This window comes from Tarenaya hassleriana, unplaced genomic scaffold (assembly GCF_000463585.1).
Source record: "Tarenaya hassleriana unplaced genomic scaffold, ASM46358v1 Cleome5, whole genome shotgun sequence".
NCBI lineage: Eukaryota > Viridiplantae > Streptophyta > Magnoliopsida > Brassicales > Cleomaceae > Tarenaya > Tarenaya hassleriana.
Genome location: NW_010967707.1, coordinates 2,136,574 through 2,156,575, shown reverse-complemented (window position 1 = coordinate 2,156,575; position 20,002 = coordinate 2,136,574). Strand labels below are relative to the sequence as shown.

The window sequence follows — 20,002 nt, the reverse complement described above, 5'->3', positions numbered from 1 at the left end:
GGCGCGGGTTTCCCCGCCCCGCGTTACTGTGCCGAGACGATATTTCCGCGTTTGGATTACACGGCCGACCCGCCGGTGCAGACGGTGGTGGCGAAGGACATCCACGGCGCGGTGTGGAAGTTCCGGCATATCTACAGAGGCACGCCTCGCCGGCATCTCCTCACCACCGGTTGGAGCACCTTCGTCAACCACAAGAAGCTCGTCGCCGGCGACTCCATCGTCTTCCTCCGCAACCCAGATTCCGGCGACCTCTGCGTCGGCATCCGCCGGGCCAAACGCGGCGGCCTGGCCGCGCCGGAGAACACGGGGAACTCGTACTCCGGATTCTCTGGCTTCCTCCGCGGCGACGAGAACACGGCTGCAACGACAAATCTGATGATGAAGCGCTGCGGAGGAGATGGGAAGGAGACGGTGGGGGAAGCGGTGGCGCGTGCGGCGCGTGGGAAGGCGTTCGAGGTGGTGTACTACCCAAGAGCGAGCACGCCGGAGTTCTGCGTGAAGGCGGAGGAAGTGCGTGGGGCGATGAGGATAAGGTGGTTCAGTGGGATGAGGTTCAAGATGGCGTTTGAGACAGAGGACTCGTCCAGGATCAGTTGGTTCATGGGCACTGTCTCCTCCGTCCAGGTCGCTGATCCAATCCGCTGGCCTAACTCCCCATGGCGCCTCCTTCAGGTTTCGACCTCTGACAACCTCCATGTCCTGTCTGAAATGTGGACACAACTGGGCATTAAACGCCTTAGATTCCGGTTCCAGATCGCATAGATTTTGAGGTTCTTGAAAAGAGTTCTTGATTTTCAGGTGGTGTGGGACGAGCCAGATTTGCTGCAGAACGTGAAACGGGTGAATCCATGGCTGGTGGAAGTGGTGTCGAACATGCCTTCCATCCATCATCTCTCCCCATTCTCCCCTCGGAAAAAGCCGAGGTTCCCTCAGCCGTTCGATTTCCCCTTCGACGGGACCCAGTTCCCAATTCCGTCCAACGATAACAACAACGCTCCTGCAGGCATACAGGGAGCCAGGCAAGCTCAACAACTGTTCGGAACACCGTCTTTTTTGTCGGATCTCAATCTCAACACTTATTCCGGCAACAAGTTCCAGTCTCGGGGTATGTTTTTCCCGGGTTTCAAGCAGCTCAACCACCACCCGAGCCCGCGATTTTACGATACTACCCTCTCCCCGCTGCAGAGAGAACCTATCTCGAGCGTCTCTTGCTCTCTAACGATGGGGAACCCTTCCCCGGTTCAGGAGAACAAAACCGGTTCTGGTACGACACACCAGTTCTTGCTGTTTGGTCAACCGATCTTAACCGAACAGCAAGTCCTGAGTAGGAAACGATCCCTGGAAGAACCTAATCCCGAGGCAGAGGATAAGCATTCTCCTCATGGGTTAACTTGGAACTGTAGCCTTCAAGACCTCGAGACAGGACACTGCAAAGTGTTCATGGAATCCGAAGATGTTGGAAGAACGCTCGATCTATCGGTCATGGGGTCATACCAAGAGTTGTATCGGACACTAACCGATATGTTCAGTATAGAAGAAAGATTGGATCTATTGACGCACGTTATGTACCGGGATGGAAATGGTGACAACAAACGCATTGGAGACGAACCCTTCAGGTAAAAACACAGGTTCTTCATTTGGTTGGTACATTGTGGTTTTCTCATTGATTAACGGTTTCGGTTCAATGCAGTGATTTCATGAGATCGGCGAAGCGGTTAACGATCAAGATGGATCCTGGTGGTGAGAATGTGAGAAAGTAGGTCTTCAAACGTTTCGGTCTCTTGGAATTTTGGTTCGGTTTATGCATTGATAGAATACCGATTTCAGTTTTGATTTTGAATCCCGGTTTTGTACAGGACTTGGTTAACCGGAATTCAGAAGGGGGAAAATGGAATAGACGCCTCTCGCAAGACCGGTCCGCTCAGCATTTTTGCTTAAACAGTTGATTGATGCTGTAATTAGGGTTTATTTGGTTATTGCGTTGTATGTTTATTTATAATTTTCCGTATGGTACTGTATTTGTGTTTCGGTCACTTTTGGAAGAAAACATTATCGAGTTTTAAAGTTTAGATTTCATTACATTAATGTTCGATTTTAAATTTTCTGTGAGGTTTGCATGTAGTTACATGTCCGTAGAACTACAGTCAGCATTGAAATATACTACATTCATTTCTTAATAAATATTGTCTTAATTTTTTTTCATAATTTTTAAAAATGTATAAAAAAAGTTATACATACTTTTATTAAATCAAATTTCTATTAATAATCTATTGAAATTTGATATTTTTAATTAAAACTAAAATTAAAATTTTTTCTATTAAAAATTATCTAAAAATCTAAAACACATCTCCCTACTAACAAAAAAAATATTCTTTAGTTTATTAATTACTTCATCCGTTTTCAAAATATTTGTAGTTACACATGGTTACAGGTTATTCCATATTTTATAAAAAAAAAAGTCATACATACTATTATTTAATATTTTTATTGATGATAAAAATAATATTATAATTAATAATTATTTAGAATTTAGTATGAATAAAATTAGAAATTATTATAAAAAATATTTTGAAAATATAGAATGATAAATATTTTAAAATATGTGAAATAACCTAAAATGATAAATATTTTGAATAATACATTTTATAGTAATGTTTTTGTTTGAAGATAAAAGAAAAAAGAAATAAAAAGAGGGCGTCGGGATCTAAAATACGGAAAACATGACAGCCAAAACTCGACTGTCTCAGCAAAGTTGTCGGAGAAGTCAAAGCAAAAGTCTTAAGAAACCACACGTGAGTGAGTGGGGCCCTTATATGACGTGGACATCCGTCACGTGCGGTCCTTCCCTACCGCCGTTTCGGTGGCTGGGCCCTCCACTTGCTCCAACCTTCGCAGCTTCTCTCAAGACTTTTACGTCTCGTGCGAGGAAAAATAAATAAATAAAACTTGCGTGTTCTGTTTTTCATTATTTAATAGAAAAAACAATGGTAATATGGATTCTAATGAGTATTTTTCAATTCGAAACGATTCAAACTTTTGAAATTTAGAAAAATATTACAGTAAAAATCTATTGGTAAAGTAGTGCCGAATTATTCATGTCAATAGGCTAAATTACATGCATTAAATACACGGTATTAAAAAAATTCATACTCATAACAAACATATTAAAAAAACGCATGCACGTAATGTTCAATATATATATATATATATATATATAATTGTAAAAAATAGTAACGAAAGGTTCAAGGAGCAACATTATCGAAGAAGCCAAATGGTCAAAATATGAGGCATGTGAATTTGAACCAAAAGACAAAAAAAAAAGCAAAGTGGTAAGCTTTTCAAAGCAAACAACTTCCCTCAATTTACTCTTCAAAAGTTTCTGTTCCAATCCGATTTTCATGGGATCTGCCCCCTTTTTTTTGGTTCTTCTCTTCCTCGGGACAATACACTGTAAAATATGCATAGGGGTTATATGTATAAAAATGTATTAATATGACATATGGTTTCGAATTGATTTTATATTCAAAGCATTAGTCGTTTTTTTTCTTTCCCAATGAAAATTTGAGAGATGCTCGTTTCTATTTTGAATTACATGTTTCCACAAACATTAAAAGCATGATTAATAATGCATTAAAGGGTCTTAGAAAAATATGTTCAATCTCGAGATTCGATTGACAACTCAATTCAAGTTGCAGACACAAAGAGGGGTAAACCCAACAAAAATATTTAATGACAAATGTTAATATTAGAAAACAACATTAATTATGAATTAATTTCCTGATAAATATAAATTAATCAAAGTGTGAGCATAATGAGAGCACACTCACGCGTGATCCAAAGTTGGATGTGATTCCGACTCAAATAATTTAATCTCACAAACGAAAAATGATGGGGTTAGAATTTAACATTGTAAACTTTATGGCCATAAGTAAAAACAATGAAAAGTAAGTTACTGGTTTTTTTTTTTATATAAAAAAGTAGACATCCATAGCGCGTTCGTGTGGTAGGTCCCACTAATATTTTTTATTTTGAATTTTAAAATTATTTTAGCGTCGAAGCCGGTAGTTACGTGTAAGCGTGAATGTCTCATACGCAAGTACACGTGTGCGGTGGAGATCGCATAAAGGAATTCTATCGTGCGGTCAAGATTCTCCTTATCCGCTTTCACCGGTTTGTCGAAGATTTTGCGGGCACGCGACGTTAGTTGTTCGGTCAACGATATTTTCGGCCTTTGATTTCCGATATGACGAACCAGTGATATCCAAAATATCGTATCGTGTTTTATTGAAAAAATATTATTAGAAGTTATTTTTTTAATAGATGTGTTAAAAAAAAGGGTGAATTACTAAAAACATTGTCCATTAATTATATGAAAAAAAAACAAGGCTTCAAGGCGACAAAAAAAAGGACAATGAAAAACAGGGTCAATGTGAAAGGGTTTTGGGGTCAATGTCACAATTAAATTTCTTCATCAATTAGATCAGCCAAATTTAATTGGAACATTAGAAGAATGAGACTTGAGTGTTTATTTTCAGGATCTTACTAATTCTTTTAAAATAGATCTTATTGTTTAAACATGTTATGTGAAAAATATTTAATTTAATTCCATTCTATTATATAATTGGTTTTAAATTAATATAATAATAACGTTTTACTGAATAAAATGTAATTAAACTATCATGAACTTGGTTGTATCTAATAATTTTTTATGACCCAAAATTTCTTCAACAATAACAAATAAATAAAAATATATCACACAATCAGACAACAACTGACAAAATTTAAAAGTGTGGTAACGACAACCACCACCACCACCGTGACCGACAATGACCAAAAAACTCCTTTTACATTCAAATTCAAACCCGAAGCTTTCCTCTTTCTACTTCCCCCCATTCTCCCATACGAAATTATAACTGTACAAAAAAAAAAGGATTATTCTCAAGTGTACGTATACGTACCTCCTTTTAAAAAAAAAATCACTCTAAAACGACAACTTCTTGATCGAGCCTCCAGTAATTGGCGTCGTTGAACTCTTTGACTCCACCAGAGCTGTCTTCGGCTACCTCCTTATGATCCTCCTGCCCCATCATGTTCCTCTTCAATGGTCCAGCTTCCCCTACTATCCCTTCCTTCAACGCCTGCTCCATTGCTTTCCCCGTCCCTTCCGCTTCCACTCCCACATACTCCACTTCCTCCTCGAACAATGCCCCCACCGCCTGCCTTGTTCCCCTGCTCCCAGTCGTTCCTTCCGTTGATGATGTCGGGGATCCATTTGGAATCACGGGTTCGGTTTTGATGTCAGGCATTGGTACGTCGAGGTTCGTGTTAGCCTCATTGTCATCGTCGCCATCGATGAATGGGTTTAGACCAGATCCGCTGACTTGCATATCGGATGGTTCGCTCCACCCGACCCACTCGGGCGGCCGTTCTGTGAAGGCTGCTTCTGTGTTTTCCTCTGAGGTGTCGAAGTTGAAAAATCCCATGGGGTTCTCTGTTAGGAAGCTGACTCCGGTCGTGGATGTCGATGTGTCCTTTGCTTTCTCTGATAGATCGTCGTCTTCTCCGACGACGACCTCGTCATCGCTGCTACTGCTGTTGGTGACGTTAGAAATCCTGTTTGTATCGTCTTGGAACGTGAACCAGTTTGAATTTGTGAACAAACTGCGATAAGTAAAAGACAACAACTAAGTCACCTTCAAAGCCAAAGCCACAAACAATATGATTCATCGATTAAATGAGTAAAGACCAGTTTACTAAGGAAAAACTCACCTTCCTTGGTCATCCCCAAGTCTCAAGGATGAAATAACGACTTCAGCTGACTCATCGTCGAAGTACACATCCTGCATATATTATGAACTCAATCTGATGTCAACAATTGTTCTCAAAGACGAAAAATGTCTTTAGGCGAATTTTGTGACTGTCCACGTCTAAATGTGGGAGCTTACATCGTCGTCTCTGCCAAGAGCATTGTTGTCCTGAAACCAGAGAAGATGGGGAGTTTTAATGGTGCTGGGTAAAACCATCTACGAAATGCAAAACCCACTTGTGAGAGGGGAAAAACAAGGAAATACCTCTTCGTTATCATCATTTCCATAGATTTTGTATCTAAATGCCTGGCTCAAATTATTGGCAAGCGCTGCAACGTCATAATCCCTGTCTTCCTCGTCACTCTCCCTTGTCCTATCTTGTAATGTAGTCGGACGCCTGCATGTCAGATGGGTCAAGCATTTATTACCAAAAAAAAGTGAAACGGGTTCACCAGGAGCAGATTCACAATATTTTTTGGATCACCATAGGAGCAATAATTATACAAGACTCCATATCATTATGAGACAATCTTTACGGGGTTTATCATACGATACTCCAATCATTCCAAGAATAGCAATCATATTCGTCTAGAAAATATGCGGTTGAGGATAATTCTGATGCTTACTACATTGGAGCAAATTATAGTAATGAGAGAGCATGAGTTAATAGGCGATACCCGCATGCCCATCTGTAGACATTCTCAATAGTATTACGTTCCTGCAGAACACTAACTTGCCACTCGTTCCATTCGCTGTTTTCCTACAGATTTGAGAAAGAGCAAGATCTCACCAGTAAACACGACAATAACTCAAAAAGTAGGAGAGCCGGCTTGAACTAGAGCCTTTAAAGCTACTCACCATGACTACAGCAATGAAGTAGAATTTTATTTTATTTTTTTGTGTAAAGTGATAAAATTATAAATTACTCAGCAGAAGACTAGAGTTGTAATACCCACCTGAAGACATGCCTTTATCTGGCTATTGCTGTTACTCAACTGAACAAGTTTATTTGAGATTCTAGTGATATGGCCAGCATACCCAACCCCTGGCGGCTTTTTCCCATTGGCAGGTACAGTAGGCTACAGTGCACAGAAAATAAAAAAAGAAAAAGGCAAGATAATATCTGCTTAGTAGATAATAATGAGAAAATCACGATGACAGATCTAAACTGACCTACTTCAAAAATCAAAAGGCCACATGATACACAACGTGGCGGAAAAACCTCTGTAAATACAGCAGATCATATACCTGGTTATCATCAGATAGAACCGGGTTTTTATCTGATGAAATAATTCTGCCAATCAGATCGCATTCTCGAAGAATATGGTTCACCATTGCATCATTTTTGTTTTCCAAACAAGAAAGTATTATACTCTCCACTTGGTGATGCAGAGCGTTATTGTATGGGTACCTTAACAAAGCCAAAAGTGTTTAAGCATTTTTTATATCATGCACATGCAACATCCAGATCAAAATACCAGGAGTCTAGTGGAAGCAAAGAGTCAGAAATTCAGTAAGAACTTACTCAAAAAATAGATCAAAAATCCTTTTAATGGTTCCTGAGCTAACTAAATTTTTTTCTGCAACGTCATTTCCAGTTTTCAACAAACCTGCAACAAATTCCACAATCTGAAAATAAAGAGAGAATGAATAAATGAGCTCAGTTTTCAACATAGAGATTTTTTCGTATTAAAAACACATAAATACATAAATTCTTCAGTTCAAACTTCAAAATGCTAGATTTTGGATCGGACCTTTAAACGGTGCTTCCCGAGAGGAGGCTTTAGCTCTCCGTATGTCGTAGGCAATACCTTGCTGTCAGATGATACAGTAAGAAGCATAAGCAAATCACCTGTAGAAGAAGACATACAATCTTGAAGAATCGTCTATTGAGGAATAACCAAGAAACCCCCCTGAATATTTTGATATAACCTGCAAAACTTGTAACAACCAACATTTGCAAGAATAACAACTGCTAGGCAAGAAATTCCAGCAGTCAAGGAATCAACACACCACAAGCTTGTTTACAATTTAAACCAAAATACAGCAAGCAAATCTAACATAATATGCAGATCTATGCTAAACACATTGAAAGCCATAAGAAACTAAAAGAACAATAACATAATAAAAGGGTCCAATAGCCATGCATACATTGTACGCATCCGACTAAACAAACAAGAATCAGAGAAATAAGAATCTTGTTTCTTGATGTGGATATCTTATAAATTTGGAACTTACTGAGTTTAGGTAGCATGGCCTCTATGGTCTCCTGAGTCACCGGAAGAGGAGACTCAAACATGTATTGACCTCTAAAAGAATTGAACAAGGGTGATGAAGCAGCAGATTTCCTTGGATCCAATAAAGAGATGCATACTGAAAGTGAATGGACTAGACCAGATTTTGAATGTGAATCTTCCAAAGCATGACCAAAGATCCTTGCAACAAAGCTGAAAAAGGGGCAGAAATGTGACCAGGCGAAAACGATTCTTAAACATCTGTAAAACACAGTAGAGAATAAAAATTGAAAGAAAAGACTACAAACCCGGAGCTAGAGAGTTTTGTGGATAAAGCTGATGGAGCATTTCGAGTAATTGCACATAGTGTTTCTGCTGCATTTGCCTGAACCTCAGCAGGACTCTGATTCAAGTTTGGAAAAATTGTCAGAAAAAACATGTCAAGGTTCTTTCTCAAGGGAATAAAATTGCCGCAGTCACGCTTCACTACTTACAGATGGATTTAGTTTATCCACAATCATCTCAAGTAAATCACTCTCAGCCAACCATTGCATCACATCCAGAAAGTTGGGATACACATGATCATCAGCCCCAACTAAGCGAATCAAAACCTACACCACACATGAATTTAGGAAAAAAAAATAACATCAAGAGCTAATGCCACCAAGTTGCACTAGGTTTTAGACAACCGATTACCTCCATGATGGATGTTATTCCAATCAAATCAACCAATTGACCGAAAACATTTTTATGACCCTGTAAACATGAAGTTCAAGTTAATTTGAGAATTGTGGCCGATGAAACATGTCAAACAAAACAAATAGTCACCTGCCAAATTTTAATTTTTGACCCCGTCAAACCAGACTATCAGCAGTTCAACTGAAACGTTTAGTGACATCATACACATCTTAGTACAATGACCATGTTTCACAAACAACTAAACCATTGTTTTCAAGCTTACAACGAAAAGTAATACTGTAATAGGTGTCGCAGCATCTGCACATAGCAGAAAGAAATCCTCCTGCGTGGTATACTCTTATAGATAATTCCACACATTCATTTCTTAAAAACTCAATCATCACTATTATAGATAATTCCACACATTCATTTCGTAAAAATTCAACCTTAATGAAAAATGGCAGCCTGATCTAAAGACTGAACTCACGTACCACTCAACGTACATGGCTCAATCCCATTTGATCTAACAATATTGAGGAAATAAAAGAATCTAAAAGCTGATGCATCCAACAAATGTTTACCAGCCTTTCTGTGATAAAGAATTACTCACTTTTACATAGTTCATCAGTGCTGCAGTTTTTCTGATCATAAGGCAGATGACAACCTAAATCAAACCGACAACAAGCAAGAAGCATATTAGGCACAGCCTAAAATCACGTAGACTATCCAACAGATGGGAAAAACATGGTGTTAGTCAAAAGTTTATTTTTGAAGCTAAAACATTTTAGCAGCAAAAGAGTGTACCTTGCTGAAATAGCCTGCCAGCAATGCCGTATGAGGATGATTTGGTTCCAAAAAGGAGAAAAGCAGGTCCATCAGCTGTAAAATAGAATTTAAGCAAGCAAACGAGATCTAACGTAAACATGAAACAAATTTGAAATCACATAAAGGAAAAGCTATAAAACATGATTCGAGGGAAAATGACTAGATGAATGAGAAAATACCTCTTCTTCCTCCACCAATGTTTTCAGAATAACATCAATTTCACAAGTGAATATCTCGCAGGAGATGAATGGAAACCTGAAAAAAGGGGGAAAAACCATTATTAGCTGGAAATAACTCATTACCAAGAACCACTAGATAAATATAAGCAAGAATAGAAAGACCATATGTGAAGGAAGGCAAAACGACAGAAGGGTATCAAGAAAGCAGAGATTACTTGAAAGCCCGTTTGCTGTCAGCATCCTGTGGAGGTTCTTCAACAATGTACCTCAGTAACTGCTCCACTTGAGCTCTATCCCTTATACTGTAAACACCAGTACCGAATCAAAAATTTGTCAAGTGGACTGTCAATGCCATGAGTCTCCACAACTAAGAAACAACAACAACGAGCCGTTGAAATTTAAAACAATAAGATCTTTATATATCTTTGTACACATATTTTGTTTTATGAAGCCATTTTTCCTATTTCAGCCGCCTAACCAACATAGCCTACAGCCTTAAGGAGAAAGACTTAGTCACATTTATAGAATTGGAGGAAACAAACAAATGGCCAAAAATCAGAAAAATATACAAGATACAATAGCTTACAAATTGATAAGTCGGCTATTCAAAGCCTTGCATTCTTGAATAATTTCCTCCTCGTCAAGGAGTTCCTCCAATGTGAAATTTTCTTTGTCTAGTATTGACTCGACCTATATGTCGCAGACAGAAAAGAATATCAGCACACGGAGAGCCCCAGATTGCCTGAATTGACTGACCATATTAACAATATTCTTGAGAGCAAGTCAATACAGATAAGGTGGGAAACCCAGCTACCAGGATTAAGAATGAGATAGGATAGGATCCACGAGATGAAACATCTCCCATCATCATCACACAACCAGATGAAAGCAAAACAATACAGCCTGCATCTTAATTTAGCATCATCCCCAAGAGACGACTTAAAGCTCCAAACCAGTCCTTGTACCCCATATTTTGTTATTACCATTAGTATTATGCTAACAATGATTACACTAGGACGCATAGCAAAATCAAACCATAGAACCGACTGTAGCAGCAATTAATTATTGAACGGCCCAGGCGAGAATAGGGATGACTGTACAGTAGAAGTCGTAGCAGCAATAAGGGCTCTGAAGTAATAAGCAAATGCAATCAAGCAAATCCAAGATTCGTGCAAGTAATCTCAAGGCGAGGTAATGGAAAAATACCCCATTAATTATCCATGAGACCGTTAACATAGGTCTAAACTACTTCAAAACCGTATCAGTCTCTCTAAACAACAAGGTGGCAAACCAAGAACTGCACCAACTCCTCTAAACCAAACCAAGGAGTTCGCAAAAAAAAGAAGATATTTTCTGAAAGAAGTCGTAAAGGGGAACAGAGACGCAGGACATCGACGAGAAATGGATATCTCCAAACTCACCGGAGACGAGGCAGAGAGAGCCGTGAGTTTCCAGAACATGGCGGCGAGGAGAACGAATAGAACAGCTTCGACGTAGCTGAAGAACGAGGACAGCAGGCTAGATCCGTACAACCAAGAAGTTAGCGAAGAATCTAGGTGTTTCGCTTCTTCGCAGCGATTTCAGCCGGGAAAAGCTCGAAAACTCAGGTGAATCGGAGACGGAGATCCAGAGAGAGACGGAGGAAGAACAGGACGAGAGAGAGAGAGAGATCGGAATTCCCCAAAGTTTTGAAAAATCGAGGTACAAATTGCAGAAACAAGGGGAAAAGTACAAATACGGCGTGTTATATCGTTACTTCTCGATTCACTTTTTTTTTTCTTTACCCGTTCTGATTTTTTCTTTCTTCTTCGTGTTGATGATGATGTGACTGATGTATGCATGTTATGGTATGTATGTATGATTCTATGGGGATGACCATAAGATGATGGTGGTAGACTTGAGTCACTTGCCGGTGACTTGGGGATAAACCTCACAGTCGGCCCAAGAATATATAAACAATTTTCAATACAAATAGTTAATTTTTAATTTAAATACAAATAGTTGCACAGTGGTTTGTGACATCAAATATAAACATATGATGTATTTTTAATTGAATTATTCGCTGTCAAATTCTCTTGATACCTAATTAAAAGTATGAACTATTTGTAAATTTCACATCCATCAAATTAATCTAAAGTGGATTTTAATAACTTTAAAATTTTAGTATACTTTTAACCGATTAAATTAGTGACTGTTTAAACAATTAATTAAATTGGGATAATGGTAGTGAAATTTTAAAATACTTAGTATTTTGGAAGTTATTTATGTCTATAAGTACAGTATTGATAAATGATTATGAATCAATAGAAATATATTAGACATATTCATGCACTACTTTCCCTGCAAAAAAAGTCATAAAAATGTCACAATACACATATTCATGCACTACTTTCCCTGCCAAAAAAGTAATTTATTTATTGATGAGAAAAAATGTTTCTTTATTATAACAAAAAAATATATAAATCAGATTCTTCTAAAAATGAGCTGTGACTTTACTGAATCGCAAGGGACAGCTCCATGGCATGATTTTCAACCGTTGGATCAGCCTTGTCGGAGAGATAGAATCCAAGATCAACGTCACGACACGTGTCATCTGATCCGGAGACCATCGGCTTCAGTGAAGCTGACTTCGGTGACGTTAGCGTATCCTTTACATTGATGATGATGATGATGATGCGATTGATATGACGGAATTACCCTCGCTATTTTCGTTATAATACGGGACTGCCACCAGAAAAAGTGGCTCAGATTTGTTTTGTTGAATCGGCGTCACGTGTTGGCTTTCCGAAATGGCTTTTGGGCAGCATGTGGAAACAAACTTTTAATATTTAAATTCACTGACAAACCATAATATATAACCAATTTTTTTTTTAACCGTTTGATCAAATATGCTGTTGATTACATAATTTATAAAATTATTTTATTCATCAAATTTTTAACGATTAACTAACGAAAAATATAAAAAACATTAACTAACAAAAAAAATACTAACTGAAACAAATTCACAAATGTGTGTGTACATATATATATATGCGCATACATGTTTGGTCAAACAGTTGTAATAATATGCATTTTTGGTATGTTGTTGTCAAATGTTACTTCTACAAGAAAGCAAAAGGTGAAACTTGAAACCTTTTGAAAATAAAATCGAAATATTAAAGAGTCTATTCAATTAAAAGTCCCTCGACTTATAAATCATGTTATATATACATATATCCTTTTTGCTATATCTTAACAAATGGCAATGGTATACACGTTTCAAAATATTTATAGTTTTAGGTTATTTTCTATATTTTAAAATATTTATCATTTTATATTTTCAAGATATTTTTTTTATAATAATTTCTAATTTTATCCCTATTACATTCTAATAAATTATTAATGATAATATTGTTTTTATCAAGATATATTTCTTAAAAAATATGAAATAACCTATAACAATAATTATTTTGAAACAGAGGTAGTATTGGGAGTAAATTTATCCATTTATATTCTCTTGATGTTATGAATATCTACTATTGACATTTAATATTGCGAGTTCAATGAATAACGATGGTCCACGACAAAATGCGTTCCAATTTAAATAAAAACATCGAAATCATCAAATTGGAACGAACGGAATTTAGCATCAATAAGTGTTGGTTAGAAAAGTTCATGGCCAACCAATGACGTCGCGAGTATGGTTTCCCTTTTCTCTACTCTCGTCGACTGTGTTGTTGATCATATTGGCTCCCGCATTCCTCCCATTGATCCATGTCTTTGCTAAACCTTTAACTTTCCCCCGGTCTGATTAGGGTTTTTTCTCCCTGTTTCCTCCTCCGAGGGCTCCATGGTCGGTCTCGATTTCTTTCTCTCCGCCTGGCTCAGGTAATCGATCTCTGACTCTGCGCTACTCGATCTACGTGCTTCATTCCCGTTACCATTGGATCTACGTTTTCCGTTTGGTTCTCGGGAAACTTTAGTGGAAAACAAGGAATCGGCGTTTCGGATTGGTACTGTGTTGAGAACACTGGATTCGAAAAGAGCTTTTGCTCGGCGTTTTGTTTGTTTCTCGGGAAATTTTAGTTGAATCTATTCGAGCGCCTTATAATTTTTCATGTCCTACCGGAGATGATAACATCGGACCGGAGATAATTTCAATCGGTGAAAACATAGTTGAATGGTTCATCTGTTATGTATTGGCTAATTCCAGTCTGTGAAAACGTAGTTGGTTTCCTTAATCTGTTTTAAAGACTGGTTTTTGCTATGTCTTGGCTAACTTTTTCATCTGGATATAAAATGGAGGGGGAGAATAACTGAGTTTGAGATTTCTTTTGATATATTGCAAGAAGGAGCTAGCGTGGGAAGAAGGAGAGGGTGAACGTTGTGGAGGAGAAAGGAGCGATGAGCGTGAGCCATGCATCAGTTCATCCAGCCGAAGATCCTCCTATCACAGAAGGGGATAATGTGCCTCGGGTGAGGATGGAAAATATAGAAGGCATGCCAGGAACCCTACTCGGGCTTGCCCTTCGATTCTTCCAGTTTCTGTTTGCTGCTGCATCACTCTGTGTTATGGCTACCACAAGCGATTTCCCTTCCGTTACTGCCTTCTGGTAATGTTTCATTTGCTCTATCTGTGAATGTTGGAGGTTAGTTATTACTATGAATCGGTTGAACTTTTGGCCTGAACTTTGGAGTGTTAAGAAGTAGGCGGCAATTGAAGTTCGGCTCCATTAGTTTCTTTGTGGAAAAGCTTAGCAGAATTCGCATCTGTTTTGTTGTTTTTATTGTCAAGTCCTGTAGAATGCCATACAAGAACAACCCTTATTTTGGTTGTTGTGAAGCTTTTTTGTGTCTGTGGATATTTTTACACCTGATCCAAAGTAGCTTGATATTTTTAGAATTTGGTCTGATTGTAAGAGTTAGCTTCTGCCTGATGACTGGTAGATGACATCCCCATTTTAGAGTCATGCTGATAATAGTGACCATTTTTCTTGTACCTCAACAGTGCACTTCACTAGACCCTTTTGTCGCATAATCATATTCATTTTGGCGCTCATGAGGGCTACAGAATTGGAATATACATAAACGTGTGTCGTTAACCTCATCAGCCACAGAATTGCTGAATTTGCATCCTTTCCTTTTTTTTCGGGAACTCTCTTTGTTCATCTCTGTGATAGGTGTTTATCGATAAGTTGGCCAATGGAATCACTATAAGATATTTAAAGGGAAAACAACCCTTTGCCTGCCGTTTGTCATGTACCATGTAACTTTTCTAAAGTGCCTTTGGACCCAGTTAGTAACTTGGTGAGTTTCTCCAAGATAATTTCTGTATTTGTCTGTGTCAGCTACCTTGTTGCAGCTGCTGGTTTGCAAAGCTTGTGGAGTCTTGCACTGGCCATGGTCGATGTCTATGCCATTTTGGTTAAGCGTTCACTACAGAACCGCCAAGTAGTCAGCTTGTTTGCAATTGGCGACGGGGTGAGGCTTATTATATTTAAGAGAGGAAAGGATTTGGACACGAAGATATTAAGTTCCGAATAGAAAAATCGTATGATATTTTATCATGTTAGGAGAAGGTAGATGATCCAATGAAACATTTTCAATTTTCAGGTTACATCGACATTGACATTTGCAGCAGCCTGTGCTTCAGCTGGCATAACAGTTCTCATAGACAACGATCTAAATAGTTGCGCCCAAAACCACTGTGTTCAGTTTGAAACCTCGACAGCCCTGGCCTTCGTAAGCTGGTTTGCTGCTTTACCCTCTTTTCTTTTCAACTTCTGGTCTCTTGCATCCCGCTGAATTCGGGATTTACACACATTTATATGTACACACACACGTTGTTTTGTCATTGGTGTGAAAATTTTCTAGGTCGTTCATTCTTGGTCACATTAGAGAACTTAGGGGACTGTCGATGTTTCTATGTAAAGGTTTTTTTGGTGAAATGAGGACCGTGATTAGATTGGATGATGACCAGATCATTGTTATTGGCTTCTTCATTCCCAGTTCCTGGGAACTGAATTGGATTTTACCTACGCTTGGGGTTGACATTTTGTTCCGACTTCGACTACATCATTGGACACTTTTGGTTTGGGCTCATTGCAATCCAAAATGTTTCTTTTGTTTTTGGGCCAACTCTAAAATGCCAAGTAAATATATCCAGAGACTATGTTATACTCTGACATCTAAATAGAGAGATTAGTTTTCTACAAGTTAAGAAGTTCGACTGTAAAATCAATACTATCCAATGAATGGTATGGGTAACGAATCCTATGTATACCTTTTCCCCTGCACAAACAAAACCTACGACGTGAGTTTTTTTTTTTTTTTAAAAAAAAGGGTCATTTTCTTAAAGAGAACAAGCAAATTTACTACAGTAAAACAAAAAAAATCGGCTAACATAAACAGATTTTACCTATGGATGGGTAACGAAATCGCCTGCAGAAACCAAAAGGGAAAAAAAGAAAAGTGCAAAACAGAAATAGCAAAGCGTATAGAAGATACTGATACAAAACGCTATAAATCAAAGGCGCTTCCTAAACTTCCCAATATATAATACACAAACCTTCTTCTGCTGCTGCTGCTGCTGGTAATGAAAGTGCCCTGTCGGACTCTAAACAAAGAGTTGAAATCATAACCAAAAACAAAGAAGATCATAACAGAGAGAGATGCCAACCTCAAGAAAAAAAAAAAAACAGACGCAATCAATATGTTTCTTGCAATTTCCTCTCAGATTTCGAGTTCTTCCAGGCACTGTCGTGCTGTCTCGGATTCTCCCGAGGAAGCTGTCCTCTCTGCCTCTTTCACGTCCTCCTCCGGGTTTACTTTCTCGGCTTCAGGGTTTGTTGCAAAACTTTCTGCATCTGTTTTCTCAGCCACTGCTTCTCCGATTGCCAAAGTATCAGGCAAAACAGTGTTATCCAATGCCATGCTCTCATCTTCTTGGTCTCGAACTTCAGTGGTCTCGGTATTTTCTTTCTTGACGGGTAAAGGTTCTTCCTTTTTGACCGGCGGTGCAGTAAAAACAGGCATTGCAGGTCTAATGGTGACGGGCGGTGCGATTCTAACAGGAGCAGCAGTCCGCATCAGTGACGGAACAAAAGCAGAGGGCGGCTGAGCAGTGGAAGCGGCGGTAGAAGGTGGGGGCATTGGAGGTGCAGAGAAGACAGGCACAGCCGTTCTGATCGTAACAGGTGGAGCCATTCCATGACATGTTGATCTGAACTGTCTCATCAGAACATAAGGAGTTGCTCCTGGAGCTGGGAATCTCTGCTGAGTGCGATAGCTGCGGTTCTCCGAGGTTCTGTCACCAGAAGATGTGGCGACGGTTCTGCTTCTAGAGGCGACTTTTGGACAAATAAAGGGTAAGATCTTCGAAGTGGCGGCATGCAAAGGCTGAGGGCTTGTGGGTCTAGGGTTTTGAACGAAAAACTTCTTCGCAAATGGGACCGAGGCGCTAGAGGAGCTTCCTGTTCCAATATTTTCCTTGATACGGTAATTTATCAAAGCTCGTGCTATGGTCACCTGTTCTAGTTCATCGGTGTTCTCTGGCTCAGATGGAGAACTCAACATTTCTTTCGCCACTGTTAACCCGAAATAAGAAGATCAAACAAGGAAAAGACAGAGTTAGCAGAGTAAACCATGTTAAAAAGATCTTTATTTCAGGAAGTCGGTCGATATTGGAGAAGGCGAACTTCACTAAGGAAAAAGACTTGCATTGTTTAAGGGAAGACCAGGCAGCCATAGCGGCATTCTTCTCGGCTTGCTTCTTGTTCTTAGCAGGCTCCCCAGTGAAAGTGATTCCAGCTAATTCCACGATGCCGGTGAACACAGGTTGGTGGCCGAGGCCAGACTTGAAGGTCGTGTATCGTGGTAGAGGAGCCCCGACTCTTTGGGCTATTTCTTGCAGCAGATTTTTGTACACACCCGTTTCATCCTGCACAAAACCGACGTTAACAAACAAAGTATGAAAAGCATTCCAAAGGAACAATATCGATATCCCAGGCTGAGTTAGTACATTCTCAGCTCAGTGGCTAAATTTCACAAACTTGTTGAACAAAATGATAATGAAGCATGCATCTGAATTCACCCAATTTCACTCTGAATGAGCAGATAACCAAATCTAAACCAAAGAAACAAACGGGTTTTGGCCCGAAATTTCAGACATTTCTCGTATCCCTAGTCTCTTCCTATTCCAATAACTATAATATCCATTTCCAGCTACATCAATGGTGATTTATAAGGTTCAAAACTTGAGATCTTGAACTCCTCGGCACCTCCACTTTGGAAATCATCTGAGGTCCAAATGGTGAATGAAACATTCAAAATGTTACAGGAACAACTTCCAGAGAGGCTACTGCCATTAATCACATGAACTCAACCGAAGTTCTCCGAGGACAACAAGGGCATTCTCTAAACGTTCAACACAAGACGGCCGGCGAAAACAGCTCCGATAGCCGGAAAATAATCAACAGACCTAACCCACCGACTACTTCAAAGCCTCTCTGGAAATCAACAGACATAATTGTGCAGAAACCCACATGCAAAGTCGACACAAAATCATCACTCGGCGGGCAAAAAGGCATGAAATCGAACCAAAAGCGAGAAATCGGAGACAAAATACAGAGAGAGAAACGGACCAAGATCCTGGCGGCGAGAGAGTAAGAAGGGCCTCGATTAGAGAGTGCGTTGAGAGCGACTTCGGCTGCGGAGTGCTCAGCCTGGCGGAGAGTGGAGCAGTAGTGTGGACTCTCGAACACCTCGCCATTGAAGTTGACAGTGGCCTTGAACCTTGGCGCGTGATCAGGACCTTCCCTTATGCAGGTGTACGAAGGGAGGTTGAAGCAGCTCCTCTGCGCAAGCTCCTGCAGCTGATTCTTGTACATTTCACCTTCTCCAATTCCGTCAACTTCCTAACCGGTTAAACCACAATCGGATCGTGTCCTCTGTTTCGGGTCTCGCCGGAAAACCTGATTCCGAAAAGATCAGGGACTCTTCTAGGGTTTCTCCTCCTCCATCTCCCTCTCTCTCACACACTAAACCCTATCTTTTCCAACTCCGAGTGGGTCAGTGCGGGGAAATGCAAACTGGGTCAGGTCCGGTAGGCGGGTAATCGAGTCTGGGTCCGGCCGGGAAGTGATGGGTATGGCGAGATCGGAGAAATTTTAGGGCTTTGCAGAGAGAGAGAGAGAGAGAGAGAGAGAGAGAGAGATGGTTTTTTGGGGGGTTTTTTCTTCTTAAATGGATTATATTAATGGAGAATTTATTATCTGCTTTATCGCTGGGAGTCAACTGAACGTTAGCCTGCATGGATGCGATCTTTTTTTTAGATTCCCATCTCTTTTATTTTATTTGTATTTTTTTCATATATTATATATATAATAAATCCTGTATTTGTTTGTTTGTGTACAATTAATTCGTATTAATATCAGCGACCACAAAAATGAATTCATATCCTATTACAATTACTTCATTGCCATCTCTTGTTTTCTTTGGCATACACGTTTTTAATAGGTCAAATGTACATATTTTTTATTATATGGCTTAAAATATTTAATTTTCATTTAAAAGTAAGTCCTAATGTTGTTAGTATGATGGATACAATTTCTGTACCGTCTTTTGGACGTCCTAATCTATACCTTCTCTATTATACGGTTCAAAGTATTTATGTACCATTCGTATACAATGCGAATACCGAAAAATTTACCGCTTAAACGCACTCTAAAATAAAAATATTCGTACTATGAAAAGTATCAAACTTTAAACAACATATTGTTATCATTATTGTTTTAGAATAAGAAATGATTTTCTAAATCTAACCACATAATATAGAAAACTATACATAAATTTATTACAACAGTAAACAATTGAATTTAATAAAGTAAAGAAAATACAGAGAACTGCCACCTAAGAAGTAGTGCGGCCTTTATTACACACCATATACATATGCATATATTATATATAATTATATGTGTTCGTATATAGCTGTTGATCAATTTTGAAAACGTGGACACACAAGTCAAGAGAACCGTGGATCCTCCAATAACATCATATAAAATTACAGAAAAGCCCTTGCGATACAAAATCGTCGTGGCCGGAAAAGGTCGGGGTGTTTCGGTCATTTCGGTTGAACTAATTGCCAGTAATAAAAAAGGTGGACTTCGTAATCATAGTTAACCTTAGTGGGGAACAATAATAAAAATTAATCTCCCAAAGTTGATGAAGTTTGACCAATTAAACCCTAAAATCACCACCCATGTAACCATATTATTATTATTATTATTATCATTATTAAACA

General features: G+C 38.9%; 4 protein-coding genes across 5 annotated transcripts in view; 2 read left to right on the top strand and 2 right to left on the bottom strand.

Moving 5' to 3' along the window:
- The window catches only part of LOC104826369 (auxin response factor 10-like), a 3,534-nt gene extending 1,435 nt beyond the window's left edge, over positions 1–2,099 (top strand). Inside the window, exons 3-6 of the mRNA XM_010559025.2 lie at positions 1–672; positions 799–1,616; positions 1,691–1,756; positions 1,857–2,099. The exon at positions 1–672 is cut by the window's left edge and continues 43 nt beyond it. Coding sequence (XP_010557327.1) covers positions 1–672; positions 799–1,616; positions 1,691–1,756; positions 1,857–1,938 — 1,638 coding nt within the window. The 3' untranslated portion in view covers positions 1,939–2,099. The remainder of the gene's footprint in view (positions 673–798; positions 1,617–1,690; positions 1,757–1,856) is intronic.
- A 2,661-nt stretch (positions 2,100–4,760) lies between these two features.
- On the bottom strand, positions 4,761–11,518 carry LOC104826368 (serine/threonine-protein phosphatase 6 regulatory subunit 3-like). Its single transcript, XM_010559024.2, has 19 exons — positions 11,145–11,518; positions 10,310–10,413; positions 9,939–10,025; positions 9,724–9,799; positions 9,524–9,598; positions 9,330–9,383; positions 8,738–8,797; positions 8,536–8,652; positions 8,350–8,444; positions 8,046–8,254; positions 7,562–7,659; positions 7,333–7,436; positions 7,056–7,218; positions 6,764–6,886; positions 6,485–6,567; positions 6,072–6,204; positions 5,946–5,975; positions 5,770–5,840; positions 4,761–5,661 (listed from the first exon to the last, which is right to left on the bottom strand). The coding sequence occupies exons 1-19, from the start codon at positions 11,181–11,183 to the stop codon at positions 4,977–4,979; spliced, it is 2,406 nt and encodes an 801-aa protein (XP_010557326.1). The 5' UTR covers positions 11,184–11,518; the 3' UTR covers positions 4,761–4,976.
- Positions 11,519–13,406: 1,888 nt separating this feature from the next.
- On the top strand, positions 13,407–15,755 carry LOC104826367 (CASP-like protein 5A2). 2 transcript variants are annotated; one of them, XM_010559021.2, is made up of 4 exons: positions 13,407–13,590; positions 14,052–14,315; positions 15,051–15,183; positions 15,316–15,755. In XM_010559021.2, exons 2-4 carry the CDS (start codon positions 14,107–14,109, stop codon positions 15,505–15,507), a joined length of 534 nt encoding a protein of 177 aa, XP_010557323.1. In that variant the 5' UTR covers positions 13,407–13,590; positions 14,052–14,106; the 3' UTR covers positions 15,508–15,755. The 2 variants fall into 2 exon arrangements, with proteins under 2 accessions (XP_010557323.1, XP_010557322.1); XM_010559020.2 differs by having other exon boundaries at positions 13,408–13,590; positions 14,055–14,315.
- Positions 15,756–16,160: 405 nt separating this feature from the next.
- On the bottom strand, positions 16,161–18,912 carry LOC104826366 (double-stranded RNA-binding protein 2-like). Its single transcript, XM_010559019.1, has 3 exons — positions 18,345–18,912; positions 17,422–17,641; positions 16,161–17,288 (listed from the first exon to the last, which is right to left on the bottom strand). The coding sequence occupies exons 1-3, from the start codon at positions 18,588–18,590 to the stop codon at positions 16,435–16,437; spliced, it is 1,320 nt and encodes a 439-aa protein (XP_010557321.1). The 5' UTR covers positions 18,591–18,912; the 3' UTR covers positions 16,161–16,434.
- Positions 18,913–20,002: the final 1,090 nt, after the last annotated feature.

What these genes read in the sequence shown, in the direction of transcription:
- LOC104826368 (XM_010559024.2), bottom strand. Translation starts at nt 11,183, where the DNA reads ATGTTCTGGAAACTCACGGCTCTCTCTGCCTCGTCTCCG. An exon ending in ACAAAACTCTCTAGCTCCGG is followed by an intron (nt 8,255 to 8,349) that starts GTTTGTAGTCTT and finishes CCCCTTTTTCAG; the next exon opens with CTTTGTTGCAAGGATCTTTG. An exon ending in GAAATGATGATAACGAAGAG is followed by an intron (nt 5,976 to 6,071) that starts GTATTTCCTTGT and finishes CTCTGGTTTCAG; the next exon opens with GACAACAATGCTCTTGGCAG.
- LOC104826367 (XM_010559021.2), top strand. Translation starts at nt 14,107, where the DNA reads ATGAGCGTGAGCCATGCATCAGTTCATCCAGCCGAAGATCCTCCTATC. An exon ending in CCTTCCGTTACTGCCTTCTG is followed by an intron (nt 14,316 to 15,050) that starts GTAATGTTTCAT and finishes TGTCTGTGTCAG; the next exon opens with CTACCTTGTTGCAGCTGCTG. An exon ending in TGTTTGCAATTGGCGACGGG is followed by an intron (nt 15,184 to 15,315) that starts GTGAGGCTTATT and finishes TTCAATTTTCAG; the next exon opens with GTTACATCGACATTGACATT.
- LOC104826366 (XM_010559019.1), bottom strand. Translation starts at nt 18,590, where the DNA reads ATGTACAAGAATCAGCTGCAGGAGCTTGCGCAGAGGAGCTGCTTCAAC. An exon ending in CTCTCGCCGCCAGGATCTTG is followed by an intron (nt 17,642 to 18,344) that starts GTCCGTTTCTCT and finishes GGTTTTGTGCAG; the next exon opens with GATGAAACGGGTGTGTACAA. An exon ending in CTGGTCTTCCCTTAAACAAT is followed by an intron (nt 17,289 to 17,421) that starts GCAAGTCTTTTT and finishes TCGGGTTAACAG; the next exon opens with TGGCGAAAGAAATGTTGAGT.